General features: G+C 39.7%; 1 protein-coding gene and 1 long non-coding RNA gene across 2 annotated transcripts in view; one reads left to right on the plus strand and one right to left on the minus strand.

Moving 5' to 3' along the window:
• The window catches only part of DNAJC3 (DnaJ heat shock protein family (Hsp40) member C3), an 86,772-nt gene that overhangs the window by 3,806 nt on the left and 56,953 nt on the right, over window positions 1-26,013 (minus strand). Inside the window, exons 5-11 of the mRNA XM_008260109.4 lie at window positions 25,101-25,253; window positions 22,854-23,035; window positions 22,351-22,470; window positions 17,616-17,721; window positions 17,415-17,535; window positions 3,232-3,364; window positions 2,344-2,492 (exon numbers count right to left, since the gene is read on the minus strand). Coding sequence (XP_008258331.4) covers window positions 2,344-2,492; window positions 3,232-3,364; window positions 17,415-17,535; window positions 17,616-17,721; window positions 22,351-22,470; window positions 22,854-23,035; window positions 25,101-25,253 — 964 coding nt within the window. The remainder of the gene's footprint in view (window positions 1-2,343; window positions 2,493-3,231; window positions 3,365-17,414; window positions 17,536-17,615; window positions 17,722-22,350; window positions 22,471-22,853; window positions 23,036-25,100; window positions 25,254-26,013) is intronic.
• On the plus strand, window positions 3,554-6,322 carry LOC138843761 (uncharacterized). Its single transcript, XR_011378739.1, has 2 exons — window positions 3,554-5,017; window positions 5,065-6,322. It is a non-coding gene; the product is annotated as an uncharacterized lncRNA (long non-coding RNA).

The raw sequence follows: 26,013 nt of genomic DNA on the forward strand, positions 1-26,013 counted from the left end.
GAGAATAGGTTCTGGGTCCCTAAATCTCACCTCAGAAGCAGCTACCTAAGCTTGTCAGCTGTGCAAGTGAAGTCTTCCGGAAAAAATAATTCTTGAGGAGAGAGCCTCCAAAAGTCATGCTTCCAAACAGCCATGTCGCCGCCCTAACCCCCAAAACAAAGCCTGCCAGGCAGTGACCTCATTGACCCCCCAACCATCTAGAGCCTCACCATCCAACCTGAACAGCACTGAGCTTTCCTAGGCCCCCTTCACGGCTCAGTTTCCCTCCCGTGAGACCAGTGCAGACACGCGAAGGTCACAGTGAAGTAGGATCTAGAGGAGTCAGTGTCCTAAGAGCAATTAGAAATGGCTTGTTCATCCAGAAAATACATAATATGAAAAAACTACCCAGGAAAGTGTTACACCAAAAGCTTTTAACTCCACTTTGCAAGAACTTCTGAAGTCTCTCCTCAGAACAGGCACTCGAGTGAAGCACCTGTGGTTCTTTTCCCATTACAGGCATGTGGGATGATGGCCCCAGCCAGCCCCCTGTGGGGTGCTCCTGCTCCCTTAACTCTCAACTCAAGAGGCCCCTCCCCGAAGATGACTCCTGAGTGAAGTCTGATGGAGCTGTGTCATCCCACTGCTGCACAGGCAGGAGGGGCAGAGTCCTCAAGGCATAGTGTTAGGTACTGGATATTTGCTGAATAAGAGAACAGACAGTATATATCCTACTGCGCTTAGTAATTTCATTTTTAGCTCCCTTACTAGATTACTTAGAAAAAAAGATCATTTAACTTCAAAAAAGCTTTGCCAAAGAGACAAAACTTGACTTCCTCTTTTTGCTGAATCTGCCTAGCTCAAACCAGAGCTTCTGTTCCCACTGCTGTGGTATCAGCTTAATACTAAATTCTGGAAATGGCAAGGCATTACTCAGTACCACCTCAGTTCTTAGCCCATCTGCATGTGACAATCTGGGCCACAGTAACCATGAAAAGAATACAGGGAGCAGGCATTTAGCTCAGCAGTTGAGAAGCCCACATCCCAGCTACTGCTCCTGACTCTGGCTTCCCACCAGTAACAGGGTTCTTACCACATGGAGACCAGGCTTGTGCTGTAGCATCAGCTCAGTTCTAACTATTGGAGGCACTCATAGAATAAACCAACAACTGGGAGCTGACTTACAGACACACACTCTCAAACAAATCTACCAGTAAATCTAATGATCATTTGATTTAGGGGCAAGATTGCTGGAGAACACAGTCATGGTGCTACAGCGGGCCCTGGATTAGCTAGCTCTCTTCTCCCATCCCTGGGCAATCCAGGAAACATGCTTTCCCCATTAAGCTCCTGTGAGTTCAGTAGAGGGAATCCTCACTGCCTTGTGAACTTAGAAGAAAATTAAAGATAATGTCTTATGTTCAACGTTATGCTGTCATATCACAAGTGAAAAAACTGGAGGCCTGAAAGTTGTCAGAATCAAAATGGAGCTGCCTGTATCCACTCTAACACAAAAACAAGGGCTCTTACAGGCAATTGCTTGATGGTAACTATCACATAGAGTGTGCAGAACCAAATTATAAAAAAAGTACTTCTACAAGGACATCTGCCCACCAGACGTCTGTTCTATCTTGGCCTAATACCGTGTTGCTTATTAATCATGCAGGCCAATCCTCCTCACTACTGCGTTTAAAATCTTTCCTTTGGAGCAGCCACTGTGGCACTGTGGGTTAATCTGCTGCTTGGGACACCCACATATCAGAGTGCATGGCATCAAGTCCCAGCTCCACCTCAGCTTCCTGCTAATGTACCTGGGAGCCAGCAGATGATGGCTCAAGTACCTGGGTACCTGCCACCGTGTGGGAGAACCTTGCTCCTGGCTTTGTCCTGGCCCAGCCCAGCCATTGGGAGCATTTAGGGAGTGAAACAGTCGCACAGGATCTCCATGCTCCCCCCATCACCACCACCACCACCGCTCTGCCTCTTAAATACATAAAGAAAACTTTTAAAAAAAGGTCTTTCACTTGCCTCAACCTCTGAATATGCATATTATCATAACTGCAGAGCTCTGGAATTCCAATATAAATACCATTATCTTTAGCAAGTGTCTGTGTGTCTCTCTAATTATTATTGTTTTGTTACTTAGCTTAACAAACCCAGGGCTTCTCATTCCACACTGACAGTCTTTCCACTGTACTATACACGTACAGTCCCCAGAATTGGAGACAGGGACAAACTTAAAACCAGCAAGGCCAAGGACCAGTGATCCACCCTCCACTTCTAATGCCGCTTCCAAGAAGGGCAAGGATTAGTGATACCACCGATTCCACTATTTGAGAGAAATGAAAGGCCTAAAAGCAATACCTGGATCTGAGAGGACTTCTTTAGCAGCTGCTATATCAATGAACTTTTTCTCTGCTTTTTTCTTTTCTTCTTCATTCTGGAAGTTATCTGGGTGCCACTGTAGGGCTAATTTTCTGTATGCTTTAATGATTTCTTGTTTTTTGGCATTTCTGTGGGATGGTAAAATTAATTGACAATCATTTAAAAAGTATCCAACACACTGTCTTAAAATTAGAAGAGCCAGGTTAAGATGGCACTGGGAATTTACAGCCGAGTTTCCCTTGTAGTTCCAATGGCATCCAAGGGCAAAGGTTCACACACAGTAATGAAGAACAGAATCTCACCAGGAAGCAAGTTAACTGCTACTGATTTTTACAATGTCCCCTTAAAAAGTTTTTTTCCATTTTTCTTTCAGAATTTCCAAACTACCATGATTCAGTTCTTTCTTGGCATTAAAACATACGACAAGTTGATAGTTCAACGGTCAGGGAAGGTATGTCTTATATAAAAGCACATACTCGACAGATTAGATACCTCAGTGTCTGCAAGTTACTTCTAGAAGTGCTACTTTATTGTTAGGCCTAGAGAAGGGTTTCCTTTTCTCCAGCCCCTCCCTCCCTCCTTCCTATCCCCACCAGAACAAAATTCTCTCCCATTTCTTTACCCTTCTTAAAAAACATAAGCCTGGGACCTATTCATGATAGTCTTCCTCACCAAATAATTTTCTGGCATTGCATTACTAGTCTCTGTCAAAGACATTTGCCTGTAATGTATTCAAAATAGCTTTATGATGTTAAAGATTGTTAGTAACAATTATAGAAGTACAGGAAATCAATCAAGGAGAGAAAAAAATCAACGATTAGTTTTACAACAGTTAAGTAAAAATAGCAATGCAAATTTGAAATTCACCTTTTTACTCCCAAGATTTTATAATAATCTCGTTTCTGCGACTGTTTCAATAGTCTTTGTGCTTTCTCTAAACCTTCCCGAATCTGTTGATCATTTTCATTGTGTTCCTGAGCTGTTTCATAATCCTGAATAGCTGTCAAAATAGGTTTAAGATAATGCTGTTAGGGGGACTAGTCATTCGTTTCCTTTACGTATCTTGCACGTTAATACCAAAATCATCATCCCAACCCCTTCAGTCCTTCACCATCACTGTTAAAAGCCTAAATGATAACACTTTGCAATTTTGTTCAAAAACTTTAAAAAGGCATAATCAAGACTGAATGTAGGTAGTATATTATTCCCATTCAACAAAATTCACTGTTTACTTGCCCACCTCCCACATTATCTGCCCATATCTTCAAGTCATTTTAATATCAGCACTTTATATAGAACAGTCTTACTGTACAACAGTGCCTAACTAAATCAGCATGGTCAGCTAAGGATCAACAATTCAAAGTGGAGGTTAGAAAGGGAGCAATCACTGTCAGTAGTCATAATGACAAAGTTAACCACGGGGTTCAACACCAACAATCATATGCTTTTCTTTTAAGTGTCAACCAAAACAGAAAAACACATACCCTACTGGCATCGGAAGTCTGGTGACAATCCACATGACATGTTTTAGAGTATTTTAAATATTTAGAAAGGACAAAACATCTGGGTATCTAATATCAGGTAGAAGAGTCATCAGGTCACAGCAGGCCTTCTCAGACTTATCCTTAGACTGGTCTACTGGCCAGGATGGCCCCTGGCTGATATCAGGGAGGTTGGACTTCAGCAATGTTCCCACATTCTCTTACTCTGCTGGGAGGCATAAACGTCTGTGTGCTCGAACAAGCTTCACTACACTGTACACGTGTTATAAGATTTCCCCTTGTTTAAGGAATTCAGCTTGTCTTATATGACCTCATAGGGAGAAGATTCTTGGAATATTTTGGCTAGTTTCCTCTGTAGAAGTGAAAATTAAAAAAGGAGCACAAGGAAGGAGAAATGGGGTGAAAAAGACAACAAAAAGAGATGGAAATAGAAAGTTTAAAGGACTAGAGAAAAAGAAATCACAGTTAAAGATGACAGGAAAGGAAATACATTCCATGTGTAACTTGGGTGTAGAAAACCAAACCAACTGAAGAGGACAACTAAAATGAAAGATGAATCTATATACAGAGAAGGCATACAAGGTGCCAGGGCAATTCAGCTTAGAATGGTGAACACTAAAACATATCCTAGCACAATTAACAGACTTGAAATAAAAAAGCTGCCTGTGTGGCAAGACCAAAACAAAAAAATCCTGGTGCCAGATTTTCCATTGCGGGGCCAACACTTTGGCACAGCAGGTTAAGCCATGGCTTGAAATGCTGGTATCCTATATTGGAGTGCTGGTTTGAGTCCTGGCTGCTCCACTTCCAATCCAGCTCCCTGCAAATGCACCTGGGAAAGCAGAAGATGGTCCAAGTACCTGGGTCCCTGAAACCCAGGTGGGAAACCCAGATAGAGTTCTAGACTCGTGCCTTGTTCTGCCCCGCCCCTTGGCCATTGCAGCCATTTGGGAAGTAACCCAGCAGACGGTAGATCTCTTTCTCCGTCTTTCCCTCTGTGTCATTCTGCCATTCAGGTAAATAAATCTTAAAAAGGAGATTTTTCTTGGCAATATTCAGTGCCTGAAGAATTGTAACAATGCCTACAGGATGTACAGAAGTAGGAATAAAACAATTTGTTATCCTGACATGCCATCCGTCAAGTTGAAAAGGTACAGTCTTTTTTTTTTTTTTTTTTTTTTTTTTTTTTTTCTGTAAGGTACAGTCTTGAATACAGAATAAATCAGGGAAAACTTTCTCAAGGAAAACTCCACAGTTTTCCTCAAGGAAACTGCCACAGCATGAACTCACCAAGAGATGGCTGGAGAAACAATCACCAAAGGAAGGATGGCACACACTGCATCTGTTCCATGTGGCATGGTTTGGCTGTGGTTTGAGTGTGTCCCCCAAAGGCTCATGTGCTGAAGACTTGGTCCTCTGTGTAGTAATGTAAGAGGAACTAAAACTTGTAAGAAGTGGGAGGTCACAGGGGGCACTGCCCACAGAAGAAATTTTTTGTGAGACTCTGACTAGTTCTTGAGAGTTGTTTTTAAAAGCACTCTTTGGCTTCTTGTATCACCATGTGATCTTTCTTCTCGCACACACTCCTGCCATTATGCCATCTGCCATAGCCTGATGCAGGAAGGAGTGCCCTTGTCAGAATGGGCACCATATTGTTTAGACTTTGAGCCTCCCAAACTGTGAGCTAAGTAAACCTCTTTTCTTTAAAAAGTACCCAGCCTCAGGTTTTCTGTTATAGCAATGGAAAGCAGACTAAGACTATGTAGAATTGAGACTGGCACTAAGCAGTGAACTGTAGTCACAGAATAAAATTTGTGCCGTGACAGTACAGAAGGGATACCACTAACAAAAAATGAGAAAGGAGATAAAAGATGAGAAAGTCCATTAATTCCCACCTATTACAGCTGAAGCAATCAGAAAACTGCTAAGTAGTATGACCAAGGCAAATCCTAGATAAATTCAAGTATTAAATGGCAGAAAAACAGTAAGGAAAAGAAAGGTGGAAGCACACTGAATTATTTCTCAAGGTAGGAAGCTAGTGGTATTGTACAAAGAGGGCTAAGTAAATAAAACTAAAAAATATCCAGGAGCAAAAATAAAAACTTTCCAGGACAGTACATAAAATAATATAAACCAAACATCAAAAAAATCTAATCAGAAAAGAATGACAGAACACAGATCAAACATCTGTCATATCAATACATGTAAATGTGCTTAATTCCCTAAAAAGAATTTCATATTGGATGAAAAAGCAAAACCCAGCTCTGAAAAAGACACACTTGAAACAAAGAGATTCAAGTATGGCCAAATTTTATGAGACACAAAGTTTGGTTTACAGTCTTAGCAGATAATTGGAATGGAGGTCAAAAATAAACAGGACATCATAACATTAAAGGCTACAAATGACATTGAAGAAAATGATTCTGACAACAGACATAAATAAAAAAATTAGAAAAGATACTAGGAGAGACTTCCATCTCTCTCTTCTTAATTGATCAAGTTGAACCAAGAAATATCTAGAAAACAAAGACCATAATATAAGATAGAGCTGGCTGACATGCCAAATTGTAGCACAGAGAACCCAGAATTAAGAAAGTACACCTACTTTTCAAATCCGTACATAAGACTTATGAAGTTAACCATATTAGATAAAAAAGTGACAAATTCCCCCCCCAAAAATGGAATTAGTAAAAACATTCTCTGATCACAAAGTTACATTAGAAATAATAAATCAGAAAAGAATGTAGAACCCTCCAAATATTTGTAATAATAATAATTATGAAAACACAACCTTTCAGCATCTATAGGAGACACAGCAAAACAATGTTGAAAGGACAATTTGGCCTTAAGTGGTCCAGTACAAATTAGGATAAAAAGGAAATAATCATCATCTGAGTCAAAGTTAAAAATCAAAGCTTAATTGTAGGGAAAATTAAAATAGAACTGGTAAGTCAGAGTTGTTAAAAATTTTTAAATACTTGAAACCTAGACAAGCTCAAAAGCACAAAATAAGACATAAGTGCTGACCATAAAGATGAAGAAATTAAAAGAAGACTGCTTGGGGCTGGCACCATGGTGCAGTAGGTTAATCCTTTGCCTGCAGTGCCGGCGGCACCGGCATCCCTTAGGGGCGCTGGCTTAGTCCTGGATGCTCCTCTTCCGATCAAGCTCTCTGCTGTGGCCTGGGAAAGCAGTAGAAGGTGGCCCAAGTGCTTTGGCCCCTGTAGCCGCATGGGAGACTGGGAAGAAGCACCTGACTCCTGGCTTCGGATTGGCGCAGCTCCGGACATTTGGGCAGTGAAGCAACAGAAGGAAGACCTCTCTCTCTCTCTCTTTCTCCCTCTCACTGTCTGTAACTCTACCTCTCAAATAAATAAATAAAATCTTTGGGGAAAAAAAAAAAAGGACTGCTTTACTAGTATTCCTTAACAAAAGCATTTGAAAATTCAAGAGAATAACTCAAACTGAGCCAAAAAGAGACAAAAAATAAACAGAATATTTTCATGGAGTAAGGATGTCAAAAAGCCACCTCCCAATCAAGCAGCAGGAGTTACATGAAGATGGTTTAAACTTTTAAATAGCAAGTGATTCCAATACTCTGTCTCCAGAGCACTGACTACAGAAAACTGCTAAATAACTGCATCAAATCCTGACTGACTCTAGTTTATTAACTAGCTATACATAGTACTCTAGGAGTAAAAATCATTTTTCCTCAATTTCTGAGAAGAACTGCAAAGCTATCTTTGGAATCAGCATGACTGATACTACTTTTTGAGACTGCACTTTTGGCAAAATGAAAAAAATTCTAGGGGCCAGTGCTGTGGCTTAGTGGGTAAAGCTGACATCTGCAGTGCTGGCATCCCATATGGGCACTGGTTCGAGTCCTGGCTGCTCCACTTCTGATCCAGCTCTCTGCTAAGGCCTGGGAAAGCAGTAGAAGATGGCCCAAGTCCTTTGGGCCCCTGCACTCGTGTGGGAGACCCAGAAGAAGCCCCTGACTTTGGATCAGCACAGCTCTGACCGGTGTGGCCATCTGAGGAGTGAACCAGTGGATAGAAGACCCCCTACCCTCCTCTGCCTCTCTGTAACTCAGCCTTTCAAATAAATAAATAAATCTTTAAAAAAAAGAAAAAAGATTCTGCAAACAATGAAGACATGATGGAGGAGGAGGAAGGAGATGGGGAGGCCAAGGGAGAGAAGAAGAAAAAAATTTAGAAAGGCAATGAAAGACGGCAGAAGGATATCTTCACAAAGAAAGTGGATTTCATTTACATAAATAGTTTACCAGTAACAATCTCAGATGTCTTCAGTAAGACAGAAGGATAGATTTCTTCTGGCAAAAAGAAACGGCAACTCTAGCGTAGAATCAGGTTGCTTACCAACACGTTCCTACTATAAAAGAGAAACATGCTAAACACACAGTGTGGATTCAGACAAACAACTTTACCCTGTGGCTCCACATTCATGATATATTACTCTACTAAATGGCTTCCACCACCTAACTATCCACAACTGTAGAGGACAGAATTTAAATATCATAAACTCTGTAAATGTAAAAATATACTAGCTCATGTTTAGGGAAAGGAAGATGGAAATTTACCAATTTGCTTATTATGAGTAGTATAAAATCCGTAGATACTGTGTAAAAGATGATGGAGCGAGAAACAGATTTAGGCATACTATTAATTTATATAACATTAAAACTAAATATAACCAGGAATATTTTACTGTACTCAAACCAGAGTTTGTGGAAAGAACAGAAGAAACTAGAAAAGTCTACCTAATGTTTCCTCTTCCTACAGTGTCAAGTAAGGAATGTCAGGAGTCTTCAAAAATTTCATGGAAAATGTGAATTATGAAAAAATTATGCAAAGGTTTCAAAAAATATTTGCACCATAATTAACTTATTCCCTTTCTCCATGAACTTTTTCAAGTACATTCATATTGCCTAGACTATAAATCAAGAACTAGAGGAAGATTTGTTTTCATCAGAATTGTAATAAACATCAGAAGAACTATTATTAAAGTATCTAACAGTGGAAAATAAAATATCAGAGGCGCTTTTGTTCCTTACCTTACTCTAATTTTTAAATTTCACCATGTGCATGTATTACATTTACAGCTTGAGTAAAATTAAATAAAATTTATAGAGAGGGGAGAACAAACTAATAACACATGCATAATGGAATGCCATGTAAGTAGTAACTTCGTAGATGATGATCCTATTTACAAATAATCATCTTTCTAAGATTTACACACTTTCTAAGAATACACATACATGTTAAAATAAAGTACTGCTATAACCTTGTCACCACACAATCTAATCTTTTTATATTGAAAACATAGACCCGCACACCCTCCCATGGGCTCTGGGTGAGACCTTGGGCTCACTGCTTCACGTCTGTAAGCCAAAGCTTTCTCATCTGCAGAGTGGTAACACAACCCACGTGACAGGGCCACAGTGGAGCTGGTCACACAATATCATGAATGTGTTTAATGCTACTGAACTGAACACCTAAAAAATGATTAGCATGGTGAAATTTGTGTTACATATAAATTGGGGGAAAAAGAAATAAAGGAGTGAATGTGCAAAAAGCCTGTTGTGTAAATAAATGATTAACAAACAGTCCTTGTATTTAAAGACGTTTTTCCTCCTTGCAACCAATCATCAAGCTTCTACATCACAAATGATTGGTACGTACATTAAGAAACAACAGAGCTCTCTAGACACTACCTTTTAGGAGGGTTCTGTTGGAAGTGTAATACCCAAGAAAAAGGCAGAGAGAAAGCAAGCACAATTTGATCAAACTTATTCGCAACACATGGGGACACACAGAGAAAGCAGGAGGTAAGGTAGAAAGCCTTCTTGTATCAAGCCTGCCTGAAATAGTCCAAGATTAGAAACACATCCTAGAAGTCACCAAGCAAGTGAGCATGCACAAATACCTTCAAAGCCATAACCACAGCACTTGGTGCCCATCAGTTATTTCAAAACAGCCTAGACTGAAAAAGAGCGTGGTGGTCCTGCCACAAGGGATGGAATGATGGTCCTAAAGCACCAAAAAAGCCCAAACTAAGGAGAAGCTGCCCCAAGGTGCCCTCAAAAAAGACCTACGTAACCAGCAAGGCCTGGCTCCCATCCAAGTGTCCTGAGATGCTGGCAGCACCCAGAGAGCAGTCTGGGAGCTCCACAGCAAGCAGAGGACCAGGGCTGAACTCAAGCTGTCCCTGCAGCGCTGACTGATCAGAATAAGCTCCGAGTGCTCTGCAGACAGCCATGGCGATGGGTCTCTCCCGGCCAGCTCTTCAGAAGCTAAACCTCCGTGGCTACTTCTACTCCGTGAGACCCAGACATTCCCATCCTGAAGAGGCCTCGAAGGAACCTGGTCTCTCCCTTCCCAGCTCTCAGTGGGCCATGTTCTCTCTTCCCTGAGATCTACCAGGCAACTTTCAGATGGAAGGCATCTTCTACATCTAGTGGCCTCATGAGTGAAGGTTCTTAGCCTGGGAAAGGAGTAAAAGAGCAACTATTACCCAAAAGAAGAGCTGCTGTGTGGAATTAAGACTGAAGCATACATAATGAGCAAAATTACAGCATATTAGCATTTAACTTGAGTATATTCCCTGAAGGTTTCAGTATTTGCACATTAAATAAATTACATTAATTATCATACACCACAGAAAAACCTGACAATACAGACAGACGCTACTCCCAACTGATGAGGAGATTGTCTTGTAAAGGCCAGTTCATTAGCCAATGAGCACATGAGCCTGTCAAACATGGCCTTACACATCTTTGAGCCTAACGTCTTACTAACAAAATGCTATTCTTTACTAACACTGTTACTTAACAGATCTAAAAGACAAACCAAAAGTGCCCACATCTGCAGTGTGAACACTTGGAAACTAATGTTTTGCATTTATCCAAAGAGCTACAACAGATATATAGAACGCTTCCAGAATCCACAGTACTACTCATTTCTGGGCAATACATGAGCCATCCACGTTAGTCTGCACATGATGTGAACATGTGCAACAGGGGAGGCTGCAGAGAACAGGGCACAGGGGAGCCCCAGATTCTCATCACAGAGCCTCAGAGGCTCCCACTCCACAGGCACTAAGCCCACTTTCTCCTACCCCTGCTCCAGGCCCAACGCAGAGGTCCATGATCTTTGAAAAAGAAATCCAACCATTTTTATTTTCAGGCTTACAGACTCATCAGATCTGAGTTTCTTACATTAATTACATCTAAATATCTGGCATCAGATTATAGTAAGGCAGACATCTTAATGTCTTCATTAATTCATTAAGGCAGACATCATAATGTCTTTACCTCTTAAGGTGTCTTCAAAATGCAGATTATAAAAAACTACACATGATTTCAAAAAATTTTGCTCTAAAGTTAATGTATCTTTTAATTCCATTTTCCATGAACTTCCTGAAATATCCCTGTATTTCTCAGCAGTTCTTACTTGGATCTTTGTTACTGTCTTGGCAAGGTACGGAGAGGTCTTAGCCAAATTATGTAACTTAGAGACTTGACAAAAAGCTACAGTTCTCTTTTAAATACTTCTTTAGAAATGGATGCTAAAAACCTCTGGGCACAAAAGACTCAACTAAAGGCTGCATTTCTGCTCTGGGCCCCAATGTTACATCATGTGTCTGACAGCACTTGAAGTGGACACAAGTGAAGGGTAAGAGTTTCCTACACAGCATAACCAAGGGTGCTCCCTCAGGAAGCAACTATGAAACTCTGACCCAATTATTTAAGGATACCTTTGAAAAGACTGGAAACGTTTTATTGAACAATATGTATATACTGGGGCCAGTGCTGTGGCATAGCGGGTAAAGCCGCCACCTACAGTGCCAGCATCCCATATGGGCACTGGTTTGAGTCCTGGCTGCTCCACTTCCAATCCAGCTCTCTGCTATGGCCTGGGAAGGCAGTGGAGGACAGCCAAAGTCCTTGGGCCCCTGCACCATGTGGGAGACCCGGAACAAGCTCCTGGCTCTGGATTGGCGCAGCTCCAGCCATTGCGGTCATCTGGGGAGTGTACCAGCAAATGGAAGACCTCTCTCTCTGCCTCTCCATCTCTCTCTGTGTTAACTCCTTCAAGTAAATAAATAAATCTTTAAAAAAAAAATATGTACATACTACAGTGGAGTCAACCGGGCAGGAGGGGATTTCCTATTTGCTTCTACAGCAGCCCAACAAACAAAAATTTCTCTGCCACCTGAGGGGAGGTGGGCAGGGTTTTATAACTTAGACTTCAGCCAAGTTATGAGCATGTAATAATGAAGATAATAATTCTAAAACTAATCAGACAATACTCTTTAGAAAGTTTTCAGTTTCTACATCATTGTAATGATTAGGTTATGTGGTCAAATTACTTAATATTAAAAGAAAATAACTGGAAAATGCCACCCCTTCTCAAGACAGAAGACAACAAACCCCAACTCTGAGATGGTCAGGATCTGGGATTCACAGGCTTGACTTCCAAGACAGTTTGTATAACCAGGATGAATGATGACATAATGCAATATATGCTTGCAGTGAGTGAAGATACAGTAACTCAGCAGAGAATGGGCAGTGATTAAAAGATGAGACCAATTCTAAAGCCAAAATTTTCATAGCATTAATAAAAATCCACTGATGGACTTAACAGCAGAACAGAATTGACAGGGAAGAGTGAATATAAAGAGAGGTCAAAATTATCAATCCAAAGAAAATCAGTGCAACTAAAAAAAAAAGATTTCAAAAATTAACATAGCCTCAAGGACATGTGAGACAACATTAGTGTCTAATATTATAAGTCTGAAAAGAGAATAATGAAGTAGAAAAAAATGTATATATAAAGAATAGCTCAAGTTTCTCCAAATGTAAACACAAAGTTAAAGTCTTAAATAGTTCAGTAGACATCAAGTAGAATTAATGCAAGAAAAGACACCTCACAGAAGAGCATTATTTTGATTTTCAGTCATTTGCAAAAAAGAAAATCCTAAAACCTGCCCTCCCCCCCAAAAAACATGACAGATTATAAATGGGGGAATGACAACTTGAAGAACTGATTTTGCATCGGAAATAATGAACAAAAGAGGTAAGTGAAAACATATTTTTTAATAATGAAAAAACATTAATTCAAAATTCTACAGCCCCATGTAGATGCTGTAGTGCCCATATGGGATGCCAGACCTGCAGCTTAACCCTCTGTGCCACAGGGCCAGCTCCTTTCCAAGACTTTTTGAAGATCCCTTATAAACGGATTTCAGAACATTTTGCATCAACAGATTTTTTTATTCCATTGTCCACAAACTTCTTGACATACCCTGTATACTGTAATCCCTACAGCAACCACTAAAAACCTACAACTGTAGTATCCTCCCTCATCATTTTCCCTTAGTATTTTTTAACTTCCAAAACTTTAAGCTTTTCATAATTTGGAAATCACCCTTTTTAAAAAATGTATTTATTTATTTGAGAGGCAGAGACAGAGAGAAAGTTCGTCCATTCACGGGTTCACTCCCCAAATGGCTGCAATGGCCAGACCTGGGCTGGTCTGAAGCCAAGAGCCAGGAGCTTCTTCCTGGTCTCTCCTGTGGGTACAGAGGCCCAAGCGCTGAGGCCATCTTCCACTGCTTTCCCTAGCCATCAGCAGGGAGCTGGATCAGAAGTGGAACAGCCATCCATATAGGATGCCAGTACCACACGCAGAGGCCTAACCTACTACGCCACAGCACCAGCCCCAAAAATCAGTCCTAGAAATACCTTTTTTCTGCTGAATGGTACTCATGTACTATTGGGACTGTTTCCTATTTCCTCACCTCCAAATCAAACTAATAGGTTCTCGGGTCTGGCTCTGTTGGCAGTATAATGTTTCCCAACTGATACACTAAATCTAAAGGGGCTAAATCTCAGCTAATTGGTAACTGTAATTCCCAGCTAGCAGGTAGGTAGTCTTCCTTGTAACCATGGACTTTTCAAAAGAAACAAGGAGCTTGTGGCTAGGAGGCTTGTGTAGGAATAACAGCTGATAGCATGACTTTGTAGTCCATAACACGAACAGCCAACGTGGTTCATCAAACCACAGGCTGCATCTAGCCATTTTTCTATTCCAGTCACCTGCTTCCCACTCCTTAGATGATGCTAAAGTAGGTGTACCTATTTGGAGATTTGGAAGTTTCAGAAACATCTGCTTTATAGATTGCTGTTACAGTGTCCATGGTAATTATGATTGCTTTATAAAAATGTCAATATGTAAGCAGCCTCCAACTTATAAGGCCACATTTAGGTATAATTCCATATTTATTAGTATTTTCTAATAAAGACCAATCTCTTCTTCTTCCCCTAAAGAGGAGACAAGAGTCCCTGGGCCAACAACCTTAAAGGAAAACAGAAACAGCCATGAGAAATCTGACCTGCTCAGAAGGAGTGTCTCCTTCATGGTGAGGTTTAAGCCCTATGATTCCAGGACCTTATGCCAAGGCTGCCAAACATGTTTCTGGCAGCACAAGCACTTCCCTGAAATTCCACTACTATAAGAATCCTTTGGATTAAAAAATGCTTATCTTCACAATGACTGTAAACCTAGTCATGTTTTATACAAGGATCTTAAATCTGACCACTCTGGTTGTGTTGAAGAGCATTAAGACTGCTGATGCAAGGAGGTGGTTTGCATTTTGAACAATTAATACTTTTTTTTTTTTTTTTTTTTTTTTTTTTTTTTTTTTTTTTGACAGGCAGAGTGGACAGTGAGAGAGAGAGACAGAGAGAAAGGTCTTCCTTTGCCGTTGGTTCACCCTCCAATGGCCGCCGCGGCCGGCGCGCTGCGGCCGGCGCACCGCGCTGATCCGATGGCAGGAGCCAGGAGCCAGGTGCTTTTCCTGGTCTCTCATGGGGTGCAGGGCCCAAGCACCTGGGCCATCCTCCACTGCACTCCCTGGCCACAGCAGAGGGCTGGCTTGGAAGAGGGGCAACCGGGACAGAATCCGGCGCCCCGACCGGGACTAGAACCCGGTGTGCCGGCGCCGCTAGGCGGAGGATTAGCCTAGTGAGCCGCGGCGCCGGCCTGAACAATTAATACTTTTGCAGAGTAGGACAAGCTGGTGTTTGGAGTAGAGTTCCAAGGATAAGCAGGAGGGCACAAAAATCCATATATAGTACATCATCAAAGAATGTCAAAGTTAAACTTAACCTCCTTCACAGTTTTGCCCAGGCCAGGCCTTCATCCAAGAAAGGGGCTACTTGCCTCCTGTTCTCAGAATTCTGAATACTACCAATAACCTAAAATAACAACTGTGTCTAATAGAGTTAATGCAGTGGTCACAAGTTAGACCAGGAAGCTAGCTACCCCAAACAATGCTGTGTTTGTAGAAAAGTCAGTGCGCGTTCAAACAACCATCCAGATAGTAAGTACAGTGGGAACCATTCACTTAGAAGTTTTCTAGAAGCACTACACTAAGCAATTTCTAAGCATCATCTTATTCAACCACAACAATTCTATGAGATATATATGAATATTTCTGTTTTACAGATAAGGAAAGTAAAACACAATAGGCTAGGTAACTTTGAAACTATGTAGCAAAATCAACAGCACATTCCTAAGAAAGTTTACAAATCATCAACTAACATATGAAAAGATGCTCAACATCACTAAGGAAATAAAACCCAAAGCCATAATGAAGTATCACTTCACCCATTACAATGGGTACTATAAAAAAAAAAAGTATTGATGAGGATGTAGAAAAATCAGAACCCTTGTACACTGTTAGTAGGATGGTAAAATGGTGCAACTACTATGGAAAATAGCACAGAGGCTCCTCAAGGTTAAAACAGAACTACCATACGATTCAACAATCCTACTTCTTGGGAGATATTCAAAAGAAGTGAAAGTAAGGTCTCAGAGAGACATCTGTGTGACCTTGTGCATAGCAGTAGTACCCTCAACAGCTAAGAGGTGGAAACAACCCGATGTCTATCAACAGAAGAGTGGGTAAACAAAAGTTGGTTTATCCATATTAATTCAGCCTTAAAAGGAAGAATATTCTGACACCTGCTACAACATGGATCAACCTTGAAAACGCTATGCGCTATGCTCTTTGAAATGAGCAGTCACAAATGGACAAATACTGTGTCATTTCAATGATACAGTATCAGAAAAAGACAAATATATTATTCCAACTTTAAGAAGAACTTAAAGCACTTCAAATTCAGAGGCAGAATCCTCTGATGTTTCCTGATAATTCTATCGCAAGTCCAAAATATATTTCCATGTTCCACTATTTATTAATCTAAAACTAATGATTCTTTATTCATTATATACCCATCATGATTTTAAACTTTTAATTTAAAATAAAAAGGTAGGAGTGGGTGTTTAACTTACTGGTTAAGATGCCCACATCCTACATTAGAGTACCTAAATGCAATTCCTGGCTCCAGTGTTCCACCAATGCAGACACTGAGTAGCTCAAAAATGGAAAAGAACAGGTATGATAAAGTGACCTTCTATGTGGATCCCATACCTTATTGAAACACTGTTAAACTTCATATATTATTAAATACTGTTGTTCTGACTGCACACATTCGCTTCGGGCCTCACTCAGTCCTCAGAGCCTGAATGTCCCACAAAACATTCACCAGAATAGTCATCACTCCCTAGAAAATCCTTAGCAGTAAGATTCTTTTCAAATTGGAAAAAGCAAGAAAAAAAATCAGCAGACCAATTTGCCTTGAAAAGAATACCACTAATCAAGTTTCACCATTCAAATCCTTCATTTAACTATAACAGAAAACAGCTCTTACTGATTTCAATTTAAAATGCTTTGCATGACTTGAAGCAAGAAGGTTCATTTATTTTATAAAAGGAATATAAAGGAAACATTTATAATATCACATGAAAAAACTTAAAAACACACATATGAAAGGATTCTATTTTTTAATGTATATTTTTGTACATGCCTTAACTGTCATCCAAACTTACTCAAGGACCTGAAACAAGATGCTAACAGGAATCTTTCCGGCTGCTTAAATTTGAACAAAGGAGTGTAAGCAACTATCATAACTTTACTAAACAGCTTGGGGGTCAGACAGAATCATTTTATATTAGACATATGCAACCTATATATGTATACTTCATGTATATGCATTATACACTGTATAATAAAATATACATAAATTATAGCATAATGTAAGTATGGATAAACAAAAGTTTGGAAACATACAAATCCAAAATGAAGACTACCTGCAGAAAATATGAAATTTAGAATTTACATCCTCCCTGTAGTAACTTGTCTTTCCAAACTTATCTGTATCAAAGAAAATTAAATATTTTTCTTCCGATAGTTGACTGAACTAGTATCAACAGCATCAGTATTTCCCCACACAGTTTACCTTTCAAGTTCTACTAAGGATGAATAATTTTCAAGTTCTCTGCCATTTTTCTAAAACTGACAACATTTCTAGATATTCTGGTAAACTTAATCTAAATAAAATGAAATATACAAATCTCATATAATCAGCTTTTAAATGTTGCAATCAGATTAGAGATTTACCTTCATCATACATTTCTTCTATTAAATAGGCTTCTGCTCGATCTTTCAGAGCATTCACATTGTCGGGTTCCACCTGTAAAACTTCAGAACACACTCTAATTGCCTCAACAGGCTTCTCATCCTGAAATCAAATGTGAGAAAAGGATTAATTGTTATCCCACATGGAAAGTTTTCACATTTCTGGGACAAGTCAACACTTACCTTAGAAAAACAGTGGCAGATCCTTTCTTTTGAACGAACTGTATATTCAGCAACATTTGGCTCTGTTTTCATGACTGATTCATATTTGCTGGTCGCATCTGTGTATCTATTAAATAAACAAATCATGAGGCATAACAATGAAATTCTATTTCCAAAGATGTGGGAAGGACCCTCTCCTCTTCCCCATACCTCACTGCTTAATCAAGTCAACTGAATGAGCACATGCGTTCAAACACAGTTCGTACCTTATTCTTCTTAGGATAACATGGGATGCTCAGTTAAGAGTTAACAGATAAGATACATAATCATAGAAATGTACTTGTACAACTCAAAGCAGACTATCAGGACCAAATCCAACGATGACTTTCTTTACAAGAAAAAGCTCAAGATTTTCAAAGTGAGAAAAACACCCTGTTAAAGTCTGGCTTACACTGAGCACTTTGATCAAAACAGATATCAAGACATTTCTTGGTTACTGCATACTTTCATGAAAACAATGCAACACATTAAACCCATTTTTAAAAAAGCTTTATTTTTATTTAAAAGGATGAGTTACAGAGAGAGAGAGAGAGAGAAAGAAAGAGGACTTCCACCCGCTGGTTCTCTCCCCAAATGGCTACAACAGCTGGGGCTAGGCGAGGCTGAAGTCAAGAGCCAGAAGCTTAGAAGCTTCTTCCAGGTCTCCCACATGGGTGCAGGGAACCAAGCACTTGGACCATCTTCTGCTGCTTTCCCAGGTGCATTAGCAGGGAGCTGGATTGGAAGTGGAGCAGCTGGAACTCGAACCAGTACTCATATGATATGCCGGCATCACAAGCAGCAGCTTTACCTGCTAGGCCACAATGCCAGTCCCTATTATATCTAATTTATATAATGAATATCAATATTCACAACTAAGTATTAGGCAGTTCCTTCCTAAAGGAAGCTACTTAAATTCCCAATTCTAGGAGCTTTCTAAGAACAAAAATCTCTTTGCCATTTTCTTTAAACTGGTGAAAAATATTAGTCATCTAAGTTACTTTCCAGTAACTTTCCAGTAATAGCAAACTGAGATTTATCTGTATGCCACTATAACACACTATTCCTTAAGTGCAGCAATATTCACATTTAAGTGCTGATACCTAATGTTTTATTAGTCTCATTCAAGAGGCAGAGAGACACAGACAGAAAGAGCTCTTATCTATGCCTGCTTCACTAGCAGATGTCCTCAATAGCCAGAGCTGGGCCAAGGGCAAAGCCAGGAGCAGAGAACTCAATCTAGGTCTCTCACTTGAGCAGCAGGAATCCAACTGCCTGAGCAATCACTGCTGCCTCCCAGGGTCTGTATACAGTAGGAGGAAGCTGAAGTCAGGAGCCAGAGGTGGCTATCAAACCCTGGCATATGGTACACAAGTACCTTAAGTTCTAGGCTAAACACCCACCCTATATGCTGATTTTTAAAACAGAGATCTAAATAAAGCTACCTTCTGGAAAAGCAAATTAGATTTATTTTTCTCAATTCTTCCAGGTAAATAAAACTAAAAACTCTACACAGTATACACTTTTTTTGCTTTTTTTGTTTGTTTTTTTACTCTATACGGAGAGAAAAAGGCAGACTAGCTAGTAACTTCGGGGCCTGAGGGGAACCATGGTGGTGACTTCTCTGGGTTCCTTTTTTACTTCATTCATCCCAGACTTGAAACTAAAGATGCCAGCAACCCAGAACAAGACAAAACAAAACTCTATAATCTGCTCTCCCAAGCCAAAAAAAAAAAAAAGGGGGGGGGGGGGTCGCAGGGAAGAAAACAGAGTAGCAGATCCAGTACAGCCCAGTATCACAGAGATCATGACCCCATCTTAAAGACCAAGTGCAGGGCCTCGACTTCTTTCCTTGTGAGGCTGAAGTGGTATCAGAGAAGGGCAAGAGGCAGCCAGGACTTTCTCCCATTGTGCTAAAAATCCCCATCCCACTCACCTAGCAGTACCAGACTCTGTGAGGAACCAGAACTCACACCTGTTCCTCACAGGTACCTCCAACCTAACTGTGATAGCAAGAAGCTCCCTGCCCTGTGAGTATCAAAAATAGCCAAATGTAAAATGTTTGATTCCACCTGGCAGTAAGAAGGTGGTGCCTCCCTCTCACTTAGCTGGCACACTGTCGGAAATGGTCTGCCAAAACAGGTTTTAGTAGAAACCAAGTCATATAACACAAAATGAAAATTCTAGGTTTCAGTTAGAAACAGCCCCAAGAATCAGGAAGACCTTAAGATGAAAAAGACAAGACAGATTCCAATACCAAGAACACAAAGCTGTTATTATCTGACATATTTTAAAGCAGCCAAGAGAGGAAAAAAACAGCAATTACAAACAAGGTGGAAACAAAAAGAAAAGAGTAACTCAGCCAAGAAACGACTCAGCAAAGAAATATAAGATATAAAGAATAAAGGGGGGTGGGGGTGGGCAGCACTATGGCATAGCAGGTAAAGCCACCGCCTGCAGTGCCAAGTATCCCATATGGGCACCTGTTCGAGACCCAGCTGCTCCTACTTCTGATCCAGCTCTCTGCTATGGCCTGGGAAAGCAGCAGAAGATTGCCTAAGTGCTTGGGCCCCTGTACCCAAATGGGAGAGCTGGGAGAAGCTCCTGGCTCCAGATCAGCCCAGCCCAGCTCCAGCTGTTGTGTTTGGAGAGTGAACCAGAAGATGGAAGATCTCTCTCTATCTGTGCCTGCCTCTCTGTAAACTCTGCCTTTCAAATAAATAGATTAACAAAAAAAAAAAAAAAGAAAAAAGAAAGAGGGGCTGGTCTTGTGGTGTGGTATCCTGGCAGGTTAAGCAGCCACAGGCATCCCACATGGGCACTACTTCAAGTCCCAACGGCTGCACTTTCAATCCAGCTCCCTGCTAATGGCCTGGGAAAGCAATGGAATATGGTCAAGGTGCTTGGGCCCCTGCACCCATGTGGGAACCAGGATGGAGTTCCTAGATCCTAGTTTCAGTCTGGCCCAGCCTCAGCTGTTTTTCATCTATTTGGGGAGTGAACCAGTGGATTGAAGATCCATCTCTCCCCTTTTCTAACTTTGCCTTTCAAATGGATAGGTAAATCTTAAAATAAAAGACATTCTCAGAAGAAAACTACAAAATATTTTACTAAAGGAAGTTTTCTAAATAGAGAAAGGAGAAGACATAACCTTGGAATCTGAAGAAGGCAGAAAGAACATGGTAAGCAAAATACACATGTAGACTTGCTTTGGTTTAGATAGGCTTTTTCCCCCAAAAGGGTCAAGTGCTGGAAGATCTGTCCCCACTGTGGCAGTATCTTTAAAAAAAACTTAAGACAAAAGCTACAATCAAATTCATTTCTACATAGCTCAGTGCCTGAAATAAGAGATAGTCAATAGATTAGTTATAACATAAATAAACCTGCTGGTAAGGATACTACACAGTTAATATTGTTTATATTCTGTTTTACCTCAAAAATGTGAAATATGGTAGTTTTGCTAAGGCCCAGTACCACTAGGAATACTCTACCCTTGATGTCTAGGGAGTAAAGAGCATAAGTTCACTTGTAACCACAACCATACATGGAAAGGTTGGATAGTCAAGATAGGTATATCCTTTCTCTGAAGGGAGGAGAGAACCTCCACTTTGATTATGGCCCTTTCTAAATAATGTCTGAGTTTGTGGACTCAAAAGGCTTCCATAGCCTTGGCAGCTCATGACAAGAACCTCGGGTGATCACTGATGTCATAAATAAGAGTGTCAATTGTTAAATCAACAACAGGAGTCACTGTGCACTTGCTCCCCTTGTAGGATCTCTGTCCTTAATGTGTTGTACTGAGAATTAATGGTAAAGCTAGTCATCAAACAGTACTTTATACTTTGTGTGTCTCTGTGGGTGCAATCTCTTAAAATCCTTACTTAGTATGGAGTTGATCTTCTGTATATAAAGATAACTAAAAATAAACCTTAATGAAGAATAGGATGAGAGAAGGAGTAGGAGGTGGGATGATTTGCAGGTGGGAGGGTGGTTATGGGGGGAAGAATCACTATAATACAAAAGTTGTACTTATGAAATTTATATTTATTAAATAAAAGCTTTCTATAAAAAATAAGGGTTAAATATATATGGGACATCCATATAACAGAATGAAAAACTATTAAAACTGAATTTTGTAAGGAAGAATTTAATGACTTGATAATACTTCAGATATAATATTAAATGGAAAAAGAACACTGTGTGCAAATATAAATACACATTATTATACTCTTGATTTTATAAAATTGATAAAGTTGTTAGAAAATTTAAAAAAGACTGGAGAGAAAGATATTAAAGCTTTAAAAATAGTTTGTCTTGGTGCTATGAGTATTTTTTTATCTTTGTATTTTCTTTATATTCTTTTTTACAATGATTATATATTGTTTTTCTGATTTTACAGTGAATTCTAGTAAAAATAAAGATTCTGTCTACTTTTTGGAAGATCAACTGCTGATTTGTTGTTTAGGGTTTTAGCATCAAAGCTGACACTTCAGTGTTGATGTTTTAATCAAAATAGAATAAGTCCACGACAGTATATCTTCTAGAGTTTATGATTTACGTTTTAGACGTGTTTTTCTGCATTTGTTTAGAGATACTGTCTTCGTTTTTTGCAAGTGACTTAGATCCTGCCTAATGGAACCTAGTAAGTTGAAATAAACAAGTTGCTAGTCTCTGCCCCCTCAAGGAAAAAAAAAAAAAAAGATAGGTATATCCTTACCTGCCATCTCTGATAAGCTCTTCAGCTGACTCAATCAGCTTGTTAAGTTTCTTGACTTGTTTATAGTGCGCAAAGCACCTTTTATGATCCTGATCAAGTTTAAGGCATTCACGAACTTCACTGCTCATGTTAAAAAAAAAAAAAAAATCCCAGTCAAAATAATGAGTCTTCCATATTATAGAAATAATAAAAGTATTTTTGTTCATAAAAATTAAAAAATACTGACTTGCATGATTTTCTGTATACTTTTATATATCACATTATACCATACACACTTACTGATTAAAACTAAAATGATGTATATATACAGTTACACATTACTTCACTCTTTCTGCAAATATCAACATATTCATGAAAATAAACTATGTAGATTTAGAATAACTTAGAATACAAAATATATAAACAGCCTTAACTATAATTTAATAGTGAAGCTGTACAAGAAAATGGGGTTAATTTACTGACAACAATTTAAAAATGATCAGATATCTGTCACCAGAACTGACCTGAGGGACAGTTCATGGTCCCCTAGTTGGTAGTACAGTGTGCTGATTTTATAAAATGCCTCAGTATTATCATTCTTCAATTTTGATGCAGCTTTTAAGTCACTTATAGCTTTTCTAGGCTCCCCTTCTTTTATAAAACATTCAGCTCGAAGTTCCCGAAGTTCAGCATCCCAAACACAAACCTTGAAAAACAGAAGAACAATTTTAAGAAACAATAAATTATAAAGGTTCATTCCTGTATGCCACATAGTTTATCTACCTATTTATCAAAATAAAATATCCTCAATTAATGTAATGGCTTCTATATTGTAAATAGTGCCAAAAAGTCTGAAACAATTTCAATGTGATAAAAATGTTAAGACAATAATTTCACCAAAGATATCTTAAATAAATTCTGCTGAGGGAAGGGATATAGATAATAACAAGGCCCTTTTACTACCTCCTTCAATTATATAATTCTAAAACTCTAAAGAAAACAGCATTTACCATTACAGTGAGACATTTACTATTCCCAGTAAAGCATATTTTTAGAGAATATTCCATAAGAAAATTTTTGTTCTTAATCAACAATTCTAATTTCTAATCAAAAATTAAAATCCAAGTTCTAAATTAGAAAAGTATTTTTATTCTACTAAGTAAATGCAGTTATCTTTTGTAAAACATCACCTCCTTGAAATTCTGTCCTCTTTTTAAAACAAGGAAAACAATGTGAGAAGGCAAAGAGGTTAAGGAGTTGCCAATCCTATTTTAACAAGATTTCACAAGGTTTAGCAAACACAATAATATTCAATATATAAACCAAAAAGCCAAACAATAAAGACTGTGAAAATATCACATATAACAGCCACGTTTTCACATATATGAAGAAATCAAAATCAATACTATATGTAAATTAAATACCAAGAAAGCTGGGTCAAAGAGGATAGTCTATAGACCAAGGTAAAAATTATAAACTTTATTCCCTTAAAAAGTATGAACAAAATAATAAAAACATAAATTCTGTGCTCACTTCAGCGGCACATATAATAAAACTGAAATATGAATTCTACTGAACTATATCACGAGTTACTCTGTAAAATTATCAAAGAAGGGCAAGTATTTAGCCTAGCGGTTAAAATGTCAGTTCAGTTGCTTATATTCCACACTGGAATTCCTGAGTTTGATATCTGGCTCTGGCTCCTGACTCCAACTTCCTACCAATGCAAATCCTGAGATAACAAAGCGATGGCTCAAGTAACTGGGTCCTGCCTGTCACATGAGAGACTATACTGAGTTCCTGGCCAGTAACCAAAGATGAGAAAGCTCCCCCACCTCCTGTGTGCGTGCATGTGTGTGTGTGTTTAAGAAAATATTTTAAAAAGAAAAAAAAGAAATGTACTGGGGCCGGCACTGTGGTATAGCAGGTAAAGCTACCACCTGCACTGCCAGCATCCCATATGGGCGTCAGTTGAAGTCCCGGCTGCTCCACTTCCGATCCAGCTCTCTGCTATGGCCTGGGAAAGCAGCAGAAGATGGCCCAAGTGCTTGGACCCATGTGGGAGACAAGGAAGAAGCTCCTGGCTCCTGCTTTCTGATCGCCACAGCTCCAGCTGTTGCAGCCATCTCGGGAGTGACCCAGTGGATGAAAGACCTCCCCTCCCCCCCCCCCGCCTCTGTTTAACTCTGCCTTTCAAATAAATAAATCTTAAAAAATGAAATGTGCCAGGATACAAGAGCTCAGTACAAAAGAGGGGGAAAAATCATTATCAGAGAAGTGTCCATTCTATATACATACCAGTTTACTGCCAAGATTAAATAAAACTGTGTATCAAAGTGCTATGAAAAGTGCAAATATGTTATGATTGCTTCAATTTGAGTATTTTAGTAGACTTCCTTCTAAATCCTTTGACATTAAATCCTTCAGAGGCAAGAAAACCATAGAGTTAAGTTTCCTCGTGTATAAACCTCTGGATCTTACTAACTCTTTACCTGCCTTTGTTCCTTAGATACTTTTCACTCTGAACACTCCTCTTGATTCCCAAACATCATTTGTAAATTTGTCTTCAACTCTTTCATCTTATCTAACATCTAGAGTTCTCTTCTCCCAAAAAAAGCAAAATAGCAAAGCAAGCAACATATAAACACACTTAACTTTTATCCATAGAACATTCAACACTGAAAACTTCAGTTCCAAATTCTACTATATGTGTACACATAAGATCTTTCACTTAACTAGTTACTAGTGGTAGCTTGTTCTAAGAGACTTACCTCCAACATCTTATCAAGGAAGGTTATAGCAGCCGCATAGTCTGCACTTTCAAAAGCATCAAGTGCTTGTGAGCGCAAAAGCTGCATCTCATCAGACTTCGTGAGCTGAGACCGGGCTTCCTTTTCTTCATTTTCACTTGGATTAGATTTGAGCTATAAAATCAATAATAAATTAAATTGAGCAGGGTTTTCAATCTCTTAAATCTAATGCCTACAATACACAGAAACAACTGATCATTCCAAATACTGAAGGCCCTTGGGGAAATGGGTGAAGGGCAACTGGCAGAACTGCCTTGTCCATGACGTGCTTCACCGTGGCAGGCAGCAGTGAAAGTTCTCTTTTTTCCCACCAATGTGATCCACAAAAGCAAGCAGTGATCTGCACTAAGACCTGGTCACCCCTGCCCCCTAACCCTGGCAAACCTATCAGGAAGTAAATACAGTTAGGAATGTGAAGGGTAGAAAGGAACACAGTAAGGAAAGCACCCTTTGGCCGGCGCCGCGGCTCACTAGGCTAATCCTCTGCCTTGCGGCGCCGGCACACCGGGTTCTAGTCCCAGTCAGGGCGCCAGTTTCTGTCCCGGATGCCCCTCTTCCAGGCCAGCTCTCTGCTGTGGCCCAGGAAGGCAGTGGAGGATGGCCCAAGTGATTGGGCCCTGCACCCCATGGGAGACCAGGAGAAGCACCTGGCTCTTGCCTTCGGATAAGCACGGTGCGCCGGCCGAAGCGTGCCAGCCGTGGCGGCCATTGGAGGGTGAACCAACGGCAAAAGGACCTTTCTGTCTGTCTCTCTCTCTCACTATCCACTCTGCCTGTCAAAAAAAAAAAAAGGAAAGTACCCTTTACACTTCGTTACACACAGCTCTGAAGAATAATCTACTTTTACTTACTTTGCCTTCTAGTTATATTTCCT

This window comes from Oryctolagus cuniculus, chromosome 9, assembly GCF_964237555.1.
Source record: "Oryctolagus cuniculus chromosome 9, mOryCun1.1, whole genome shotgun sequence".
Taxonomy (NCBI): Eukaryota; Metazoa; Chordata; class Mammalia; order Lagomorpha; family Leporidae; genus Oryctolagus; species Oryctolagus cuniculus.